This window comes from Maylandia zebra, linkage group LG7, assembly GCF_041146795.1.
Source record: "Maylandia zebra isolate NMK-2024a linkage group LG7, Mzebra_GT3a, whole genome shotgun sequence".
In the NCBI taxonomy this organism is placed as follows: Eukaryota; Metazoa; Chordata; class Actinopteri; order Cichliformes; family Cichlidae; genus Maylandia; species Maylandia zebra.
The window spans coordinates 66,500,750-66,518,371 of NC_135173.1; the positions used below are offsets into that span (position 1 = coordinate 66,500,750).

At 44.1% G+C, this 17,622-nt stretch overlaps 1 protein-coding gene across 3 annotated transcripts in view; it reads left to right on the top strand.

Moving 5' to 3' along the window:
- cmip (c-Maf inducing protein) overlaps window positions 1-17,622 on the top strand; it is a 45,976-nt gene that overhangs the window by 16,422 nt on the left and 11,932 nt on the right. For all 3 annotated transcript variants that reach the window (XM_004573887.5, XM_004573889.4, XM_076886944.1), the window contains 10 exons: window positions 6,116-6,241; window positions 9,486-9,536; window positions 10,707-10,868; window positions 11,008-11,049; window positions 11,419-11,481; window positions 11,587-11,667; window positions 12,601-12,704; window positions 15,372-15,476; window positions 16,484-16,939; window positions 17,035-17,100. In XM_004573887.5, the coding sequence (XP_004573944.1) occupies window positions 6,116-6,241; window positions 9,486-9,536; window positions 10,707-10,868; window positions 11,008-11,049; window positions 11,419-11,481; window positions 11,587-11,667; window positions 12,601-12,704; window positions 15,372-15,476; window positions 16,484-16,939; window positions 17,035-17,100 (1,256 nt within the window). The remainder of the gene's footprint in view (window positions 1-6,115; window positions 6,242-9,485; window positions 9,537-10,706; window positions 10,869-11,007; window positions 11,050-11,418; window positions 11,482-11,586; window positions 11,668-12,600; window positions 12,705-15,371; window positions 15,477-16,483; window positions 16,940-17,034; window positions 17,101-17,622) is intronic.

Consider the following 17,622-nt stretch of genomic DNA (forward strand, 5'->3'; position numbering starts at 1 on the left):
CAGCGGCTTATCGTTGAGGGAAGTGACTCTAATGCTTTGAGTCGAGCAGCTTTGCACGAGTTCTGCTGTGTGACTAAGCCCTTAAACAGAACACGTGACATGTTTATGTTAGCGTGTGATCAACCTGCTGGTCACGCTGAGCGGGGGTCTCTCCGTTACTGTAGCCGCCCCTCAAATCTGGGTCGCCGCTGAACGTCCATCTGCTCGGGAAAGGCTGTTATTGGTAAATAAGAGCACGCAGGAACACAGGATGTGAAAGGGTAATGTTTGCACGATGACAGGAACAGGAAGAAATGTGCAGCCCTCCAAAGCCTGCTTTTCCTCTTGCTATCTGTCTCCAGCAGGAGGGCTGCGGTTGTCAGTGTGTGTAGTGCACCAAATGGTGTTGACTGCAAGACGCCAATAAAGTTTCTCCAACCAGACTTCTCTCAGTTTCCTCAGTGTTTCTAGATACGGTGACATATCTGACATCCTGCGTCATTATATCCTCTGTTTGTCCTCATCTGTTGTCAGTACGCTCAGTGATATGACTTACGTGGAACAGCAGAAACATGAAGTGAAAAGAGGAAGGTGTGAGGGAGAGGGAGGAGAAGGTAAAGGAGTCAAAAGGAGGTGGTGAAAGTAGGTGAAATGGTTCCAATCCAGTGAAGAGAAAAAGTAAGAGGAAGCAGAGGAAGGAAAAGGAAGAAGGATTAGAAAGTAAATGAATAACCGATGAGAATGAAATCTGGAAAAAATGTATTGTGTCGTAAATGAAGGCAGAGAGAAAGGAGCAGTGGAGGATGTTGAAGGAGAGTTGTAAAAGAAAAAGGTGGTCGAGGTAAAAGGAAGTGGACAAAAGTATTCAGTCAGGGAGGAGAAATTAAAGATGGATGAAGTTGGAAAGAAAAGAAAGCAAAGAGAAAGTAAAGAATGAGATTTTAAGTGAAGGAAGTGTAGGAAGAGGGCTTTGTGAAGGAACTAAGAGACGGGGAAGGCTTTAGGAAATGAAAACAAGGAAAGGGGAAACAAGTTGGGAAACAAGACACAAGAGAAGGAAGTAAATTGGGGAAATGGTGAGAGGATGGGGGCATGAATAGGAAATATGTCAAATGAAAAACATGAGGATTTGTGGACTAAAAGGGGAGGAAAATACCAAAAGGTGAGGAGAACTGAAAAAAGAGTTGAAGGACGGAAGCGAGAAATAAGCTTAAGGAAGTAGGAGAAGCATGAGAAGGAAGGGGGGAAAGGAAGGAAGGAAGTATCGCTGGATGAGGAAGTAAAAGGAGTAAAACAGGAAGTAGATGTGTGGAAAAATAATGTTAGTCGACGTTAAATTTGCATCTGAGGTTTTTATCTAGAATTTTTCCTTTGAGAAGAGCAAATAATTTCCATTTTTAAAATAAATGGTTACATATAAAGTTACGTATTAATATCCTGTTGAGTTGTGGATTTAATTTGCTCAGGCTGACGACTCACATTAGCTTTCATAGTTCTTCCAGGGGTGAATGTGCTACAGTGCTCTGGCCTTTGTCATTGGCCTGTGAAACACCTGCCAGGTGACTCCTCACACCCGTTCAGTCAGCTGTTTGAGTCGCCCGCAACTTCCTCTGTCACCCTCCTCCGGTTTCTCTTTCTTTGTCTTTCTCTCTGGCTGCTGATGCGCTTCCTGCTTTGACTCATCATTCACGCCGTTTAAAAAAAACAGAAAACTCCTCCTTCATGCGGCGCTTTGCAAACTCTACTCAGTGTATCGACGAGCTGTCAGGGCTGTAGAGGACTGAGTCAGGGTTTACAAATGCTGACACAAGGTCACACCACACCTGAAAGGTAAAGGAGGAGGCACGCCCCACACCCTGTGCTTATGTATACTGTTGCATGCACAGAAAAGCCAACGCTTCCATGCTAACTCGAGCCTTTACTTGAGCTGGCACGGATACTTGCAGAGGAGAAACTGAGATCATGTGTTATTTAATGACGTCGTCATATAAGAGAGCAAAGCACCTCCTTACCTGGTACTCGCATGCATGTACCCACGCCTCGCTACCGAAATGTGGGAAAGAGATGTGGTTCTTCACATGAGCGAGCATCATTTCATATCCACAGTGTTACATTTTTAGGGATGTAAAAATGTGGCCGATAGCCAGCTGTTACAGCAGAGCTTGTACCTGACGTTGCCGCACTCCTGAACAGTGCCACATGGCAAAAGTGACGCCACATCCGCCGTCACAAGCCACACTGTGGTCTCCTTTGAGCCACGCAGTCGTGCACCGCCTTGGTTTTGTAACCTCGAGTGGGTGCCGTGGATTGAAATGCAAAAGTATGATCGTTCTGGTTTTCGATGATACATCGGCACAGAAGACTTTCTGGAAAAATCTTTGGAGAGAAAAACGATCTTTGTTCCCGGTTTTAACTTCTCCTCCACCTCCTTTCCCAGTGCTGATGGGGAGGTTTCGACTGTTGTCTTTTTGTCTTGTTTGGAGCGACACTTCAAACATCCCTTTCTGCTCGTTCTCGGCCCCAAACACCGGTTTGCTCCAGTTCCCGTTCAAATTGTTTTTCGTGATCAGGAGTCTTTTTAAATGAGGACAGATTCAACATCGCCAACTCAAGGAACTGGATGCCAAAACCGATGGGAGACAACAGATCAACATCGACCGCTGCCACGGTGATGTCATCTTGTTTACTTATTTGTTGATGGCTGTAAACAAGACAAAAGCAGATACCAATGGTCAGCCAATAAACGGGCGCATCGCTACAAATGGTGTTTAAAGTCTACTGATTTACATTTTGGTGGTTTTGAATGGAAATCTGTCCATAATCCTGCCAGTGATGCAGAGGTGATCAGCACAGATGAGCCGAACGTTTTACTGTAAAATATAGTTCATGCGTCACGGTCTCTTTCTTTGTGTCTTATTTCCTCCGTTCTCCTTCCATCACTGCTCGCTGTCTGCTTCTCCCTGGAAACAAAAAAACATAACATACATCTCCATCCTCTTGTTTCTATAGCAACGCAGCAGAGCGGAGAGGAGATGAGGAGCCGTAGCCTCCTCCAGCCCTTCTCCGTGATGAGAAGCACAACAGAAAGAGACAGAATAAGCCAAAAAAAAGAAAAGGAGAGGTTTGGGAATAAGATGTAAAAAAGAAAGAGGAGGACTGAAAGAGGAGGAGAGGGAGAGGAAAGGGTAGAGAGAGGCAATCAGTGCTCGCTCTTGTGCAGGAAGGAGTATCTATGGTAACCTCGGCCGGTTATCAGAAAATTGAAGTCTCCTCTGTTTGTCTCCGTTCTGCTCTCCCTCTGCCTATTCAGAAATGCATTTATCGTCTCCTTTAGCTCCCGGCTTCATATTCTCCTCTTAATGTTGCAGTTCATCTTGTTAGTGTGTCATGTGCGTGCAAAAAACCACCGCAAACACTATTTGGCAGCTTTGAGACATGCAGACGGAGAGGCGGAGGGATGGACAGAGGCAGGGGCTGAGGTTTACTCTTCCGAGGAAATGAGACATCTTGCCCAGAACCAATATTTGCCGTGGACGTCGTCTGTAATGAAAATCCCGCACGGGTGCAGGCGCACAACAGGTATCCTGTGTGCGGGGAGGCGGGGTTACACCGAGAAGCCAGCTCACCCATCGGTCGTGGAGGGAGGTGTAAATAAAGGAATAGCATGTACGTTCTTCACCGAGGGTGGGGTTGGCGGAGCTGTTTGTTTGCTCTATAGAGAGAGATGGACGAGAACCACCTGTCTGCCCGAGCGGGCTGCAGAGGGACGCCAGGCGTCTGCTGCTGCTGCTCTCGTGTAGCTGCTCAGATGTGTTTGTGTTTACTGGAGCTGCAGACGTGCTGTTTATCTGTGTGGAAGCACACGCAGGGAAGAAGATGCAGTGGAGTCATGGAAGGATGGGCCTTGTATACTTTTAAAGTCACTGTTAACAAATGTCTCTGGAACACTAAAAAAAGAGAGCGAGAGGCCCCACGTACAGAAAGAGTGAAAACACAGCTGCAAAGGCAAACGCCACAAAGCTACACATGTTCAGCTCATTCAGTCCGTTTTATTTAGACTGTGCCTGTTCACTGCAGCGCTCGTCCTTAGGTGCTTTAAAGACTTCAACTGGAGACAGAACCCAAATGAACAGGCGGGAAGATCCTGTACTGGAACCAAAGCAGGAAAGAGAACAGAGGAGCCAGACGACGGCACGCAGTAGTGCTTTGTAAAAGAACGAGGGGCGGATTGAAAGCGCTCAGAGCATCATGGGAGGTCTCACAGTGGCCTGGGCGTATGGTTCAAATTCACCTGAAAATCAAAGGATGACAAAAAAAGGCCTAAAGATGACTACAGGGAGGTTGATGACATCCGGAAAAGGCTTCTTTGTCACAAGTTGTTACGAGCACACTGATACCAAAGCATGTGTTATTGTAATCAGATAAGAGCAGATTTTCCTGGGATTTCATCAGAAACATTATCTGAGGGGCAGATGTGGCGCTCGCAGAGGCCTGAACTGAAACGTGTAGATTTACTCTTCCAGTGAGCGCTGAAATGAAATGAATAATGCTTCTGCTGCCCACCAACGATGTCTGTTTATGTGGCGTTTCTCAGTTATGGTTGAATAGTTTAACTGCTGCATTATTTGTGCTTTAAAAGAAGAAAAGGTGGCTCGAGTTAAGCTTCCTGTATCTGCCCGCCTGCACTTTTATGTTATTAATACAATAAACAGGAAAAAAAGGAGGGGGTGTCCTTAACTTTAGCCCATCTCAGTCAGGTGGGCAGCTACATGTGTGCTACTATATTTACATTGTTACTACTGATACATAGACCTGGTTACTGCATTATTAAACCTACGTCTGACGGAGCAGATCAGCTGTGGTTCTTTCCCAGTTTCATTCTCAGTCAGCAACACGCCAAATAAAGCAGGTCAGCTACAACACTTTAGTCACTTCTCTCTTTAGATGCCAAACTTCATGACGTTTTTGCAAACCCGGTGTTTTGCAATCAAGTCACCGCGAGAAAGCCAAAATGGAAGTTGTAATGTGTTATCTGTGTTTAACCACTGGCATAAAAACTCAATCTGTACAGTTTCACAGATTACAGAAATGGCTTTCAGAGCGGGACGTCCTGTATGTGTGACGAAGTTGCTCCCAGTGAAACTTTTCACACTCGCTCTGCCGCCCTGAGAGAAAATGTTGCCTCTCCACTCTGTGTTTTCCAAAGTTTCTGAAGGGAAATGGCCTCAGAAAAATGAAAAGCAAAATAAGGACGATAATTCCAGCAGAGCTATGCAGAGAAAGCCACTACAGATGACGTCCACTCGGGCCATTTGTGTGGATATACAGTTAATCTTGCCATCGACAATAATTGGTCGAAAATCACGCAGTGACGCCGGCGTCTGGGAAATCAGCTGATGATTCATTTGCATCTGTTTCTGCAGTGCTGGCCGACACTCGTCTTATTTTAGAGTGGCATTAAACATTTCTCTTCAAGCTCCTCCTGCGGGTTAGAAGATATACAGGCTCGGTTTCCTTGTGGCTTTCTCTCAGCCTCGTTATTTTTATCTGCTTGGCTCCCCCCGCCTCCCTTTCTCTGAAGACTCTTCTGTTCCTGAGTCCGGAAACTTGTGGTCATTTGTCAGCGTTTCTGTAATCATTTTGAGACTAGCAAACGGGTTGTGGCGTGTTACTCGTGTGCACTGCGATGAGACTGCGATCAGAGCTCTGCCATCGCACCAAAGGGCCTTTTCCTGCATGCGCGTTGAGTTAAAGCTCCGCCGTCGTGTCTTTCTGGCTGATGTTTGTGTATTTGCGTGATTAATGGCTTTTGCTAAATTGATTTTCCACTTTGCTCTTGCATTCGGTGAATGTTTACTTGGAACTAAATCAAATGTCACCACAGCTGATAAAGATTACTCTGTGTACTGTTTTCACAGCATTTACCACTCGGCTGTATTTGGAGGTTTTGTTTGGCCTCGTGTTTACCCAGGGCAGGTTAGCCTGGGATATGTTTCTTTTTGTCTTTCCAGCTGACTGCCAGTAAAAAATAAATGCCTTTTTCTCCTCCTGCTTTGTTTAAATATACAATATGTACTGTAAATGTTAGACAGTGGCAGACTAATATCCTCTTGCTCTTTCCCTCTCTCCTCCCCAGCCCACCGGTTACATGGAGACATCATTGCCCTACAGCTCCATAGAGGACCTGCAGCTCCTCTCTTGGGACAATGCCCCAAAGTACTGCGTGCAGCTCAGCTTCCCTGGTGGCACCGTCCTGCTGCAGGTAATTCATTATCATTATTACGACTATTTTCGCCTCCGCCAGGGAGGTTATGTTTTTGGTAGCATGTGTGAGCTGTGAGCAGGGTCGTGTTAACGATCCGTCACACCGAGAGCTTCGAGGTCGGCCGAACGATTTGTTGGTCAAAAAGTGAGAAAAAGACTTAACATTTGGAAACAAGGTTGATGTTGTCAGCATGTAGATATACACTTCATATTTCTAACTAAACATTTAACCAGACTTAACAACAAGTTACCGACCTGACATGTCTTAAAAACGTACAGAGTGTATATTTAAATAGGTTTCAAACAGCAAAAGCGCTGCAAACTTTATAAATACTTTAAAAACAAAGACAACAGAATGAAAATGTAGAAAACTGTTCTCACAAATGTTAATGCTGTCCAGAGAGGTTAGTGGATGTTTTCAGTGTTGCACTGATTGTTGCTCTAATAATTTTAACCTCTTGTGTTCAGCACAATTAGTAAATTACTAAGAGCAAAGTCCTCCGTGCAGCTGAAGTCTCATGAAAACGTAACTCTTTGTCTCCTTCGGAGCGTATCTGTAACTAGGCAGTTTCTGAAACTAGATCAAAACATTGTGGCTGATTTGCACATTCCAGGAACTCACGGTCAAAACACACTTTCCACATCTGGTTGCGTCAGCTTGTCAAATCTGATCTGCCCTATCCTACTACAGATCCTTATTTAAAGGTTAAGTTTAAACTTGATCACAGTTGTACATCAATACAACACTTACTTCACTAAATGACTACAAAGCGACACCGGTGACTCCAGACCAGCTACAGTGGAACAAACCTGGGAGCCGACACCTCTGTGGGCAGCAGCCACATTTAGAGGTGGCTTATGTGGCGTCCAGTGGATAATTGGATCAAGACTCTCTGCTCTGTGCTCTGGTCACTGTTGTTGTTACACAACAGAACGGTAAAAATTATCATCAGGTCATTGATCCTTCTTCTTATTAGGCGGCCATGTTTAAAGCTGGAATAGCATCACTCTGTTTGCGCCCGTCACATTGATTTTCATTTATTTAGTTTCATTATTAGCAAGTATTTCTATGAACAGCTGGAATGTGACAAAAGGTTAAATAATTGCAGATAATTGTGTAAATGCTGTTTTGTTCGTAGCATTGTTAAATGAGTATTTTTACGGTTTTACGCAGTCTGAATTTACCTCGATCTTTAACTTATTAAAGCTTGTCTGTCTGCTTTGGCTTGGGACAACACAAGGTCCTGTCTTTGGCCTGTCGCTCCATGTACCTGCTGAACTCTGAGAAAATTTCATTTCAGCATTAACCAGAGCCGCTCAGGGGGCACATTTAGTACCGTTACCCATTAGCCCAATTACCTTGGATACACAGCTCGGCCTATGATTGGTGCTGGGGGTCAACAGTGAATGTCAGCCTCTTCAGCTGTGTTTGCTTGTGCCTGCTGGCCTTCTTTGGACCACCGCCCGATGCTCCCACTTTGAAGCTTTGCTGGTCGTGGAACGCTGGCAAACCTGGAATAAATCTTCAGCTATGTAAAGAACACTGACGTGCATTTAGTGTTTAGTGGATGGATGGTAGATTTGAAGGTCAAGTTGATGACTAGAAACCCCAACCTGACGCTATATTGTAGGTTAAGCTGAAGCAGGCAGGTACTCATGAGCACCAAAGGCTGTAATTGTACTGTACTTTACTATATTTAAGTACTCTAGTACTTGACTTGCCCCAACATCTGCTTTTAATACAAAATCAACAAACTGAAAGCCTAGCTGTTTCACTGCACAGAAACTGTTCCTTTAACTGTTGTTTAGCATCTCTTTGTGGTCATGTTGCGCTGCATGCAGTGTTTCTGTGCGTGATCTTTTTGATTTCTGGTTGTGTGTGCGGTTGTATGTTTGTCTAAACATACAACTGCACACACGGTTGTATGTGGTTGTGGTTGTTCCTGGTACGTACTGTACCAGGAACAACCACAAAGGCAGTTTGTGTAGCACACAGCATGATAGCGCTGCGCAAATTAACAAAGTAGTTTGAAGTAATAATGTCGTAACAGTCGCTCATGGGTTGGGTCGGCACATTGTGTAAGTCGAATACCTAAAAAAGGTTTGAACTCTTTCTAAACGCGTAGAGATGAATCCAACGCCGGAGCTCATCCGCGTTCACGTTAAGCTGCTGCAAGCACGGCGGCGTTTCAACGTTTCGTGATATCCTGAGTATTTATCACCTTTTTTTCCTTTGACTTTTTTGTCAATATCTATTTTATCCAATAAGATAAAGTTATCTCACTGCAGTTATGTATTTCCTGTTAAATGAGATTGTCAGGCTGTCAACACTGTTGCTAAAACCTGCCATAAGTGTTGCCATAAGACAGAGTCAATATATCAATCTGTGATATCAGACTGCGATGGAATGGGGTTGGAAATAACATGCAATCAGTTTCTGATAATACAGCAATTAATGACCATCAGGGATGACAGCTTAGGCGACGATTCTTTGTGTCGTATTTGTTGGAGGTTTGTCAGTTGAGCTGGTTTAATGTGAGTTTGTGCGATGTGTCACGATGGGGGTGCACGAGATGAGAGTATTTTAATTTATTTAATAAAACATCCATATTTGGTGTCCTTCCACTGAGATGATATCACCAAGCAAAATATTTGCGATTTGAAGCCACGGCTCTGTTTCTAAAGACACGAGTGGAACGGTCTCACTGTGGACGCCATCAACTTTATCAGGAAGTCCGACATGTCCAGTTATTACATTTTTATTCTAGTTAAAAGACTTTAAATTAGACTAGATTACTAAGATTACAATTACTTTGATTACTTAGAGATTTCTTGGCAGATGCACAGAGTGGTTGTTATTATTAACTGTGCATCTGACAGTTGCAGCACTGCAAGTTTTTGATATTGTTTTAGCAGCTCTCTGACCATCAGGTTTGCTTTCATGGGTGCATTAAATCTGTTTCTCTTCTTCACAGCGCAGGAGTCTTTAATAAAACTGTAGATCTGGTCATTTAATGCTGGCTAAAAGGTGAACTTGTGACTTTTTGCACAGCAGCAAAAGTTTGTCTCAGGATATACTCGAAATCATTTGACATTTTGCGCGTGTGTGTGTGTGTGTGTGTGTGTGTGTGTGTGTGTGTGTGTGTGTGTGTGTGTGTGTGTGTGTGTGTGTGTGTGTGTGTGTGTGTGTGTGTGTGTGTGTGTGTGTGTGTGTGTGTGTGTGTGTGTGTGTGTTGCTGCAGGCTGCAAACAGCTACTTGAGGGACCAGTGGTTTCACTCCCTGCAGTGGAAGGTAAGGTCACTGTTTTTTCTTTCTTTAACTATGAATTCAATCATTTCTTCAGCCTCATTAAAGCTGCAGCCTTCACCCTGTCCTCCACTTTGTAAAGATTACCACACACGGTGACATTTACTGCAGAATTATCATCTCAAAACATCAGAAATGGGTGTTTATTATTGCACACCTTTCCCCAACCCCACACAGCATTTTATAGCACTTCATGGACCTTTATGAGGACCAGACCTCTAAACCTGTCAGGTCTGAATCCATGCTGTGCTCACAGAGCTAAATAAAGCTGTACAAGGAAGTATGCCTTAGTACTTGCAATGACTTCTGCACTGTACAAATGTTTCAGGTTAGTGTGTGACACACACGTTTCCTGGGACACCTTTAAAATAAAAGTCCAACACAAACACGGAGGAAACTGTGACAAAGGAGGACCAACGAGACAAAAACCACTTTTATATTATTTCCTAATGATTTGTGTCTGCTTTGCTTATCATTGTCATACGTTTATTTGGCTTTTTTTTAGGTGTTTTGTACATTTTTTCCTTTTTTTCTTGGCTCCATCCAACTATGAGGAACTTTTTGTCTCTTTGTAGCTGTTCTGTCTCTCTTTGCGGTCTGTGTCTTTCCACAGTTGTTTTCTTTCTGTGTATTTTTTGTGTGTGAGCTTAGTTTTTTTCTTTCTTTGCATATCTTTGCAGTTCCTTTTGTCTAAAGGTGGATTTACGGTCTTGGATTTGTATCCATTTGCATAAGTATTTGCCTGCGGACAGCCTCGCGCACCTTCGCCAACATGTAGTAGCTGTTTGTTGTCACCAACAGTGGCACAAACAACCATCTGTGGGTTGGTGTTGCTTGTGCTTTAGTGGGTCAATAAGTTGCAGAAGAGCGAAGTTCAAATGTAGAAAAAGCTGAAGTTAAACTGAACATTTAAAAACGATAAAAAGCATTCGCTGCTCTGTTGTCTGTGCTAAACTCAGCTGTCACTCAGCTACATCATCGAGCTATGTGGCTGTTTTTTCTTTGTTGGAGCATTGTACACAAGCAGTTTTCCTGGGCCCTCCAAAGGCAAATACCTGTGCAAACAGACACAAACGCAGCACCCTGATGTGTCATGTGCAGTCCTGCGGCCTTTGGGCCGGTGCTCAGCTGTTCATCGCATCGTTTCTCCTGCAGAAAAAGATCTACAAGTATCGCAAGGTCCTAAACAACCCGAGTCGCTGGGACGTGGCGCTAAAGGAGATCAGAGCGCTGGTGGACATGGCTCTGACCTCACCGCTGCAGGATGAATCCATCCACCAAGCTCCACTGCACATCATCTCCACCCTGCTGGCTGAGGTAGCACACTCACTCGTGTTGCGTGACATTGCTGTGATGATGTCGTTTCCTTTAAGGTGGAGAGCTTCCATCGTTAGACGTATTGTTAACTCCGTACTCATAATTAGTTCTTCCTTATTTTTGATTTTTTCCTTTGCAGAACTCAAACCTCAGTCCTCAGGATCATGAAAACATCATCGTGGTAAGTTTGCTGTCACTGTGCACTAAACTGATATTTAACAAGTTTATTAATCGTTAACAAGCTTCAGTTGCTTTGCTCGTTAGACTGAAGAATATAGATTGTCCCCGTGTCTCTCTTTATGCTAGATTTTTTTTATTTGTGTGTTTTCGACCGTGGCGGTCGATACCCACGCGGTGGTAACTGGGCAGAGCAGGGGGAGCTTGATGCTTAGGGAAATTGCAATGTTTGTGTAGCTCACCTGTGGCCTGTTTTCACACAGCTCCTTCACCTGACAGCATGCTGGCTCTGGGCCTGTGTAAATAAGAGATATGATATGGAAATAGTCACCTGTATGTGTGCGTTTGTGTGTGTACATGTGTGTTTGTGCAGGCCATCGCTCCTCTTCTGGAAAACAACCACCCTCCACCTGATCTGTGCGAGTTCTTCTGTAAGGTGAGCTCTTGTGCATCGGATGCTGAACACGTTTCTTCTGTCGTAAATATTGCAAATAATTAAAAGCGCTTCCTTGTTGACGCCCGTCGATCTCGTGTGTTGCAGCACTGTCGGGAGCGACCGCGGTCGAGCGTTGTGATCGAAGTGTTCACTCCTGTGGTTCAGAGAATCCTCAAACACAACATGGTGAGATCGGCTGAGTCCAGTACCGCTTTTCTGCACAGCGCCGTTTTTATCTTCTTCTTATTTTAGAATTCTTAAAGTAATTTTTTAGGAAGCAGAAGATTTTGCAAGACCAGTGATTCCCAGCAACGATAGATCTGCTGTAAAAATCTTTACTGGTTCCACGTAGCCCACCTCCCCTTTTGATGACTGTTTATTGCAGGCAGTTTTGTGTTTTTGGCTGCAAATGCCACATTCCTGTGGCGTCTTAACCCTGGGAGCTTTCTGTTAGCTGTTTGGTGCTGTGTTGTAATTTAACGTCGTATCACCCACCAGATCATCTGTGACCCATCTAAGGTTAGGGTTGGACTGTGTTTTGACGTCATGCTAAATTGGTAAATATTGAGAAATCCCTCAGAGACCGTTAGCTTTCAAATTAAGGGTTTCTGCAGAAGCATTTCCATGCAGGCAGAAATATATTTCAGACTTTGTAAATGTTAAAAGGTTAAAGTACTTTGTTCTCTGTGGTTTTCTCTGTTTCCACTGGAAAAATCTGATCTCAGTGGATGACGACGCGCATTTTGCTCAATGGGAGAGTTTAAATCCGTCTGCTGTCTTCAGTTCTGTGAGAATTTAAAAAGCATGAATGAATGAATTGCCATGTAAAGTTCCCACAAGTGTCCATAAAGTCCTGTACAAGCCCTTGGTTCATGAGCAGCAACTTAATAGATAGAAATGGTGATTAAGTAGAAAGAGCACGAGAGATGTAATCAGTGTGAGTCTCATCTGTCAGTGGCTCTCATAGAGAAACCTAAATTCTAGTTGTCTTTAATAAACGTGTATGCAGTAGCTAATGAGAATAAGAAAAGTTTTTATTTCTGCATATCCTTTATTCATCATTCAATTTTGTATTTTGGATGATATATTCCTAACTCTGCTTTTGGCTGTTGCTGACAGGATTTCGGGAAGTGTCCTCGTCTGCGTCTCTTCACTCAGGAGTACATCCTGGCTCTTAATGAGCTCAACGGTGGAATGGAGGTGGTCAAGAAGTTTATTCACAGGTGAGCATGTGCTGCTATAAATCTGTAATCCGTGACTCAATAACTTCAGACTACAGCCTCTATTTAAAGATGCAGTGAGGTGGGATTTAATTGCTCTGGAGGCCACAGCTGTAGCTCGCGGTTAGGATGGCAGGATGTTTAAAAAGGGGGAAAAACGTTTTTGGGGCATTGCCTTCAATACTGGGTAAACATGCTGCGCAGACCAAAGCCAGACCAGTCTACTGGAAACCAGAAATAAGGCTACGGCGAGCCTGAGAGAGGCCGTGTGTTCAGCTGAGCTTTATTGAGATGAAAGTTTTAAGAAAAAGAGAAAAATGTTGCCAAACCATCAGATTGTAATTTGCCTGAACACTTGGACAGTTATTTATTTATTATTATTTATTTTATCAATAATATAACATCGAGTTTGATGACACTGAGTGTGTGTGAGGTGTGTGTTTCTTGTCCACTTGTCCTCGTGGTAGGAACTGGGCACCAACTCTACAAGCTCTTTGAAATCTCATAATAGACAATATAATAACACATAAGTAGCACATTAGTTTTTTATTTGAATGATTCACAATCCAAGAGGAAGTGAATATAATTTGAAGCCAAAGGCTGTTGGATAAAATGCAGCACACTGCAGATATTTCCCGTACGCAAGGAGGAACTGAATCTGTGTGAAAACCAAAGAGCGGTAGGCCAGCAGTTCAAAGTAACAGGCCAGCATGACCTTTCTCCTCACTGCGTGAGACAAGCCACTCACTTTTACCAACCTCTACACTTCCTGGAACTGCCGACTAGTATTTTGAGCCAAATCGGTAGCATTTCTGAGCTAACACCGTCATTGTCTTGTCCTTATCATCTCCAGCGTGACAGGTGTAGCCCGCTACACTCATAGTAGAATCACTAGCATTCCTAGCTATCCTTTACAGGTCACTAGTGACTGGCATTCCTAAAGAATTCAAGTATACAGTGTTTTGTTTAAGTGCAGGTGAGGCTGTACCCCCAGAAAGCTCGTACACAGTTACCATGTACAGGGAGTGCAGAATTATTAGGCGAATGAGTATTTTGTCCACATCATCCTCTTCATGCATGTTGTCTTACTCCAAGCTGTATAGGCTCGAAAGCCTACTACCAATTAAGCATATTAGGTGATGTGCATCTCTGTAATGAGAAGGGGTGTGGTCTAATGACATCAACACCCTATATCAGGTGTGCATAATTATTAGGCAACGTCCTTTCCTTTGGTAAAATGGGTCAAAAGAAGGACTTGACAGGCTCAGAAAAGTCAAAAATAGTGAGATATCTTGCAGAGGGATGCAGCAGTCTCAATATTGCAAAGCTTCTGAAGCGTGATCATCGAACAATCAAGCGTTTCATTCAAAATAGTCAACAGGGTCGCAAGAAGCGTGTGGAAAAACCAAGGCGCAAAATAACTGCCCATGAACTGAGAAAAGTCAAGCGTGCAGCTGCCAAGATGCCACTTGCCACCAGTTTGGCCATATTTCAGAGCTGCAACATCACTGGAGTGCCCAAAAGCACAAGGTGTGCAATACTCAGAGACATGGCCAAGGTAAGAAAGGCTGAAAGACGACCACCACTGAACAAGACACACAAGCTGAAACGTCAAGACTGGGCCAAGAAATATGTCAAGACTGGTTTTTCTAAGGTTTCATGGACTGATGAAATGAGAGTGAGTCTTGATGGGCCAGATGGATGGGCCCGTGGCTGGATTGGTAAAGGGCAGAGAGCTCCAGTCCCACTCAGACGCCAGCAAGGTGGAGGTGGAGTACTGGTTTGGGCTGGTATCATCAAAGATGAGCTTGTGGGGCCTTTTCGGGTTGAGGATGGAGTCAAGCTCAACTCCCAGTCCTACTGCCAGTTTCTGGAAGACACCTTCTTCAAGCAGTGGTACAGGAAGAAGTCTGCATCCTTCAAGAAAAACATGATTGTCATGCAGGACAATGCTCCATCACACGCGTCCAAGTACTCCACAGCGTGGCTGGCAAGAAAGGGTATAAAAGAAGAAAAACTAATGACATGGCCTCCTTGTTCACCTGATCTGAACCCCATTGAGAACCTGTGGTCCATCATCAAATGTGAGATTTACAAGGAGGCAAAACAGTACACCTCTCTGAACAGTGTCTGGGAGGCTGTGGTTGCTGCTGCACGCAATGTTGATGGTGAACAGATCAAAACACTGACAGGATCCATGGATGGCAGGCTTTTGAGTGTCCTTGCAAAGAAAGGTGGCTATATTGGTCGCTTGTTTGTTTTTGTTTTGTTTTTGAATGTCAGAAATGTATATTTGTGAATGTGGAGATGTTATATTGGTTTCACTGGTAAAAAAAAATAATTGAAATGGGTATATATTTGTTTTTTGTTAAGTTGCCTAATAATTATGCACAGTAATAGTCACCTGCACACACAGATATCCCCCTAAAATAGCTCAAACTAAAAACTACTTCCAAAAACATTCAGCTTTGATATTAATGAGTTTTTTGGGTTCATTGAGAACATGGTTGTTGTTCAATAATAAAATTATTCCTCAAAAATACAACTTGCCTAATAATTCTGCACTCCCTGTAGTCCTCTAGCATCAGCTTAGAGGACGAGTATCGTTAGACTCACACTGGATTTAGATAAGTTGCAAGTCGTCCTCTGACCTGCACGTTTGCTTTGCAGCATGCACGGGCCCACAGGCCAGTGCCCTCACCCACGTGTCCTGCCAAACCTGGTGGCAGTGTGTCTGGCTGCCATTTATTCCTGTTATGAGGAGTTCATCAACAGGTCAGTCACGCCCATATCCACACGCAAACAGTATCTGCTTCTTCTTCTGCTTCTTGTCTTTTCCCTGAACTCATTTAATAAACGCTTACTCGTCTTACCACCTTCACATTCGTCCTTCTCTTCTTTCCAACTCTCACTCAGCCTGTACGCTTGTTGTTGCATCATCTCAGAGTTTTCATTTTGCACTTTTTATACTAGAGAAAGCTCACTGCACAGCATTCATCGAGAGTATTTACACCATTGCTTCTAAGGCTCCTTTTTGCTGCTGTTCCAGCAGAAGGGTTATTCTGTTGTTTGCCTTCACGTTGTCATTGATTAGACAAACACATGACTGGTAATTTCCCACATCTTGTAGGACTAATATGAAGGAAACGATACAAACACCAATTTGCAGATGTTACCAGGAAAGCAGACGGTAACTGTTTCGATCATCAGACCACATTATGCCATTTATAGCCCTAAACTAATCTGCAATGTTCCAGAGTGCCACAGAAATACATGAGCAATTATATACAAAAGAATAAATGGAAAGTAATTAAATACATAAGCTGATTATGTTTATTAAGAAGAATAACCTGAGGTTTGTTGGGTTCTTGCAGGACTATTCACAGTTTCCAGTTTTGCTTCTTATTAAATGCAGCTCAGTGCTTGTGGATGCTGTGGCATCAGCCATTGGTGTGTGGATTTAACATTCAACATCAGCATTTTGGACTTGGTTTTTATTTATTTTAGAACTATTTTTTTGAAATGTGTCTTTCTGGTGTTTCCCATCTGGACTCTTTGGTGGTTTGACGGGCCCTCTCAGCTCATTATCACCATCCCTTTAGCGCTGTTCACCCCAGAGAGGAGCCACTTTTTCCAAAGCACTAACCCACGAAGGAGCTGTCACTCCAGGAAACATCGCTTCTGCCTCCAGCTGCACCTCACCTGCGTCTCTCATCTGCGCTTACGCTTTTTCATGCACGCTCTCCAGCATGACCGATGTTTTCCTCTCTTGCTCGTTGCAGTCGGGACAACTCCCCCAGCCTGAAGGAAATCCGAAACGGCTGTCAACAGCAGAACGACCGCAAACCCCCGATGCCGCTACGCCTGCTGCGGCCCGAACCCCCAACGCCACCTCCTGCCACCATCCTACCGCTCTCTACCACCCCCAGTCCTCCTCAGCCACCTCCCCCAGCCCCCACTAACCCCGTGGCTCCAACCATCCCCATCTCCTCTCCGACGTCCTCCCTGCCGCTCTCTCCTCCTCCCTCCGTCGTCAACTCCAGCGAGATCCTGGTGGAGCTAGAGCGGAACAACAATTCGGCAAACACCAAGCGGAAGGGCGGGCCGACGAGGGGCGACAGCGAACCCAACCTTATCGACTGTCTGCTGGTCAGCCCGGCCGTCAACACGCTCTCCATCCAGCTGCCGGCGCAGGCTGACCGAGTGCTGGGCTGCTTCGCTCTCATCCTCAAGATGCTGTGAGTTAATGCGTCAGTGCTGTAGCACGCCAAAACCATTTTTCTCCGGGTTGACAGGGTGACACTGACTCTGTGTTCTTGCTTTGTGACTGTAGGTCAGACTATGACGACTGGAGACCTGCTCTGGCCAGCCTGCTGCAGCCCATCCCCTTCCCTAAAGAGTGAGTGTTCATCATAGATAATGTAGCATATGTTGCACGCTGCAAATATAATAGGATATGCAAATTTAAAAAAACCAGATAAATCCACCATGATGTCACCCAATGGCTTGAGCAGGCTCCATTCATAAACACACAGACACATATTAGCTGAGTGGGGCTAAATGACAGACTAATAAAAAGGAATTTAACTTCTTTTATGTGTGGAATTAAGACAGCGTAGACAGTGAAGACTACACTTCCACATTTCAGCAGATTAAAGCAACTTTAGTATCCAGTTTGATGAAAACACCCACCATCACTTTGCCTTCAGACACCAAACCTTTTCGTACCAGAGCATTCATTTTTCCTCTGTTTTCACATATTCACATTTACTCACTCATCCAGTCATTCATCTTAATCTGAATGACCAAGAAAAAAAGGACAGAACTCGGATTTGGAGAAAAATCTCCAAAAAACGTCTTTTTCTTATTAAAAATGTGTCGAACTATCAAAAAGTATTGTATGAGTTAGAATGCTGGATAA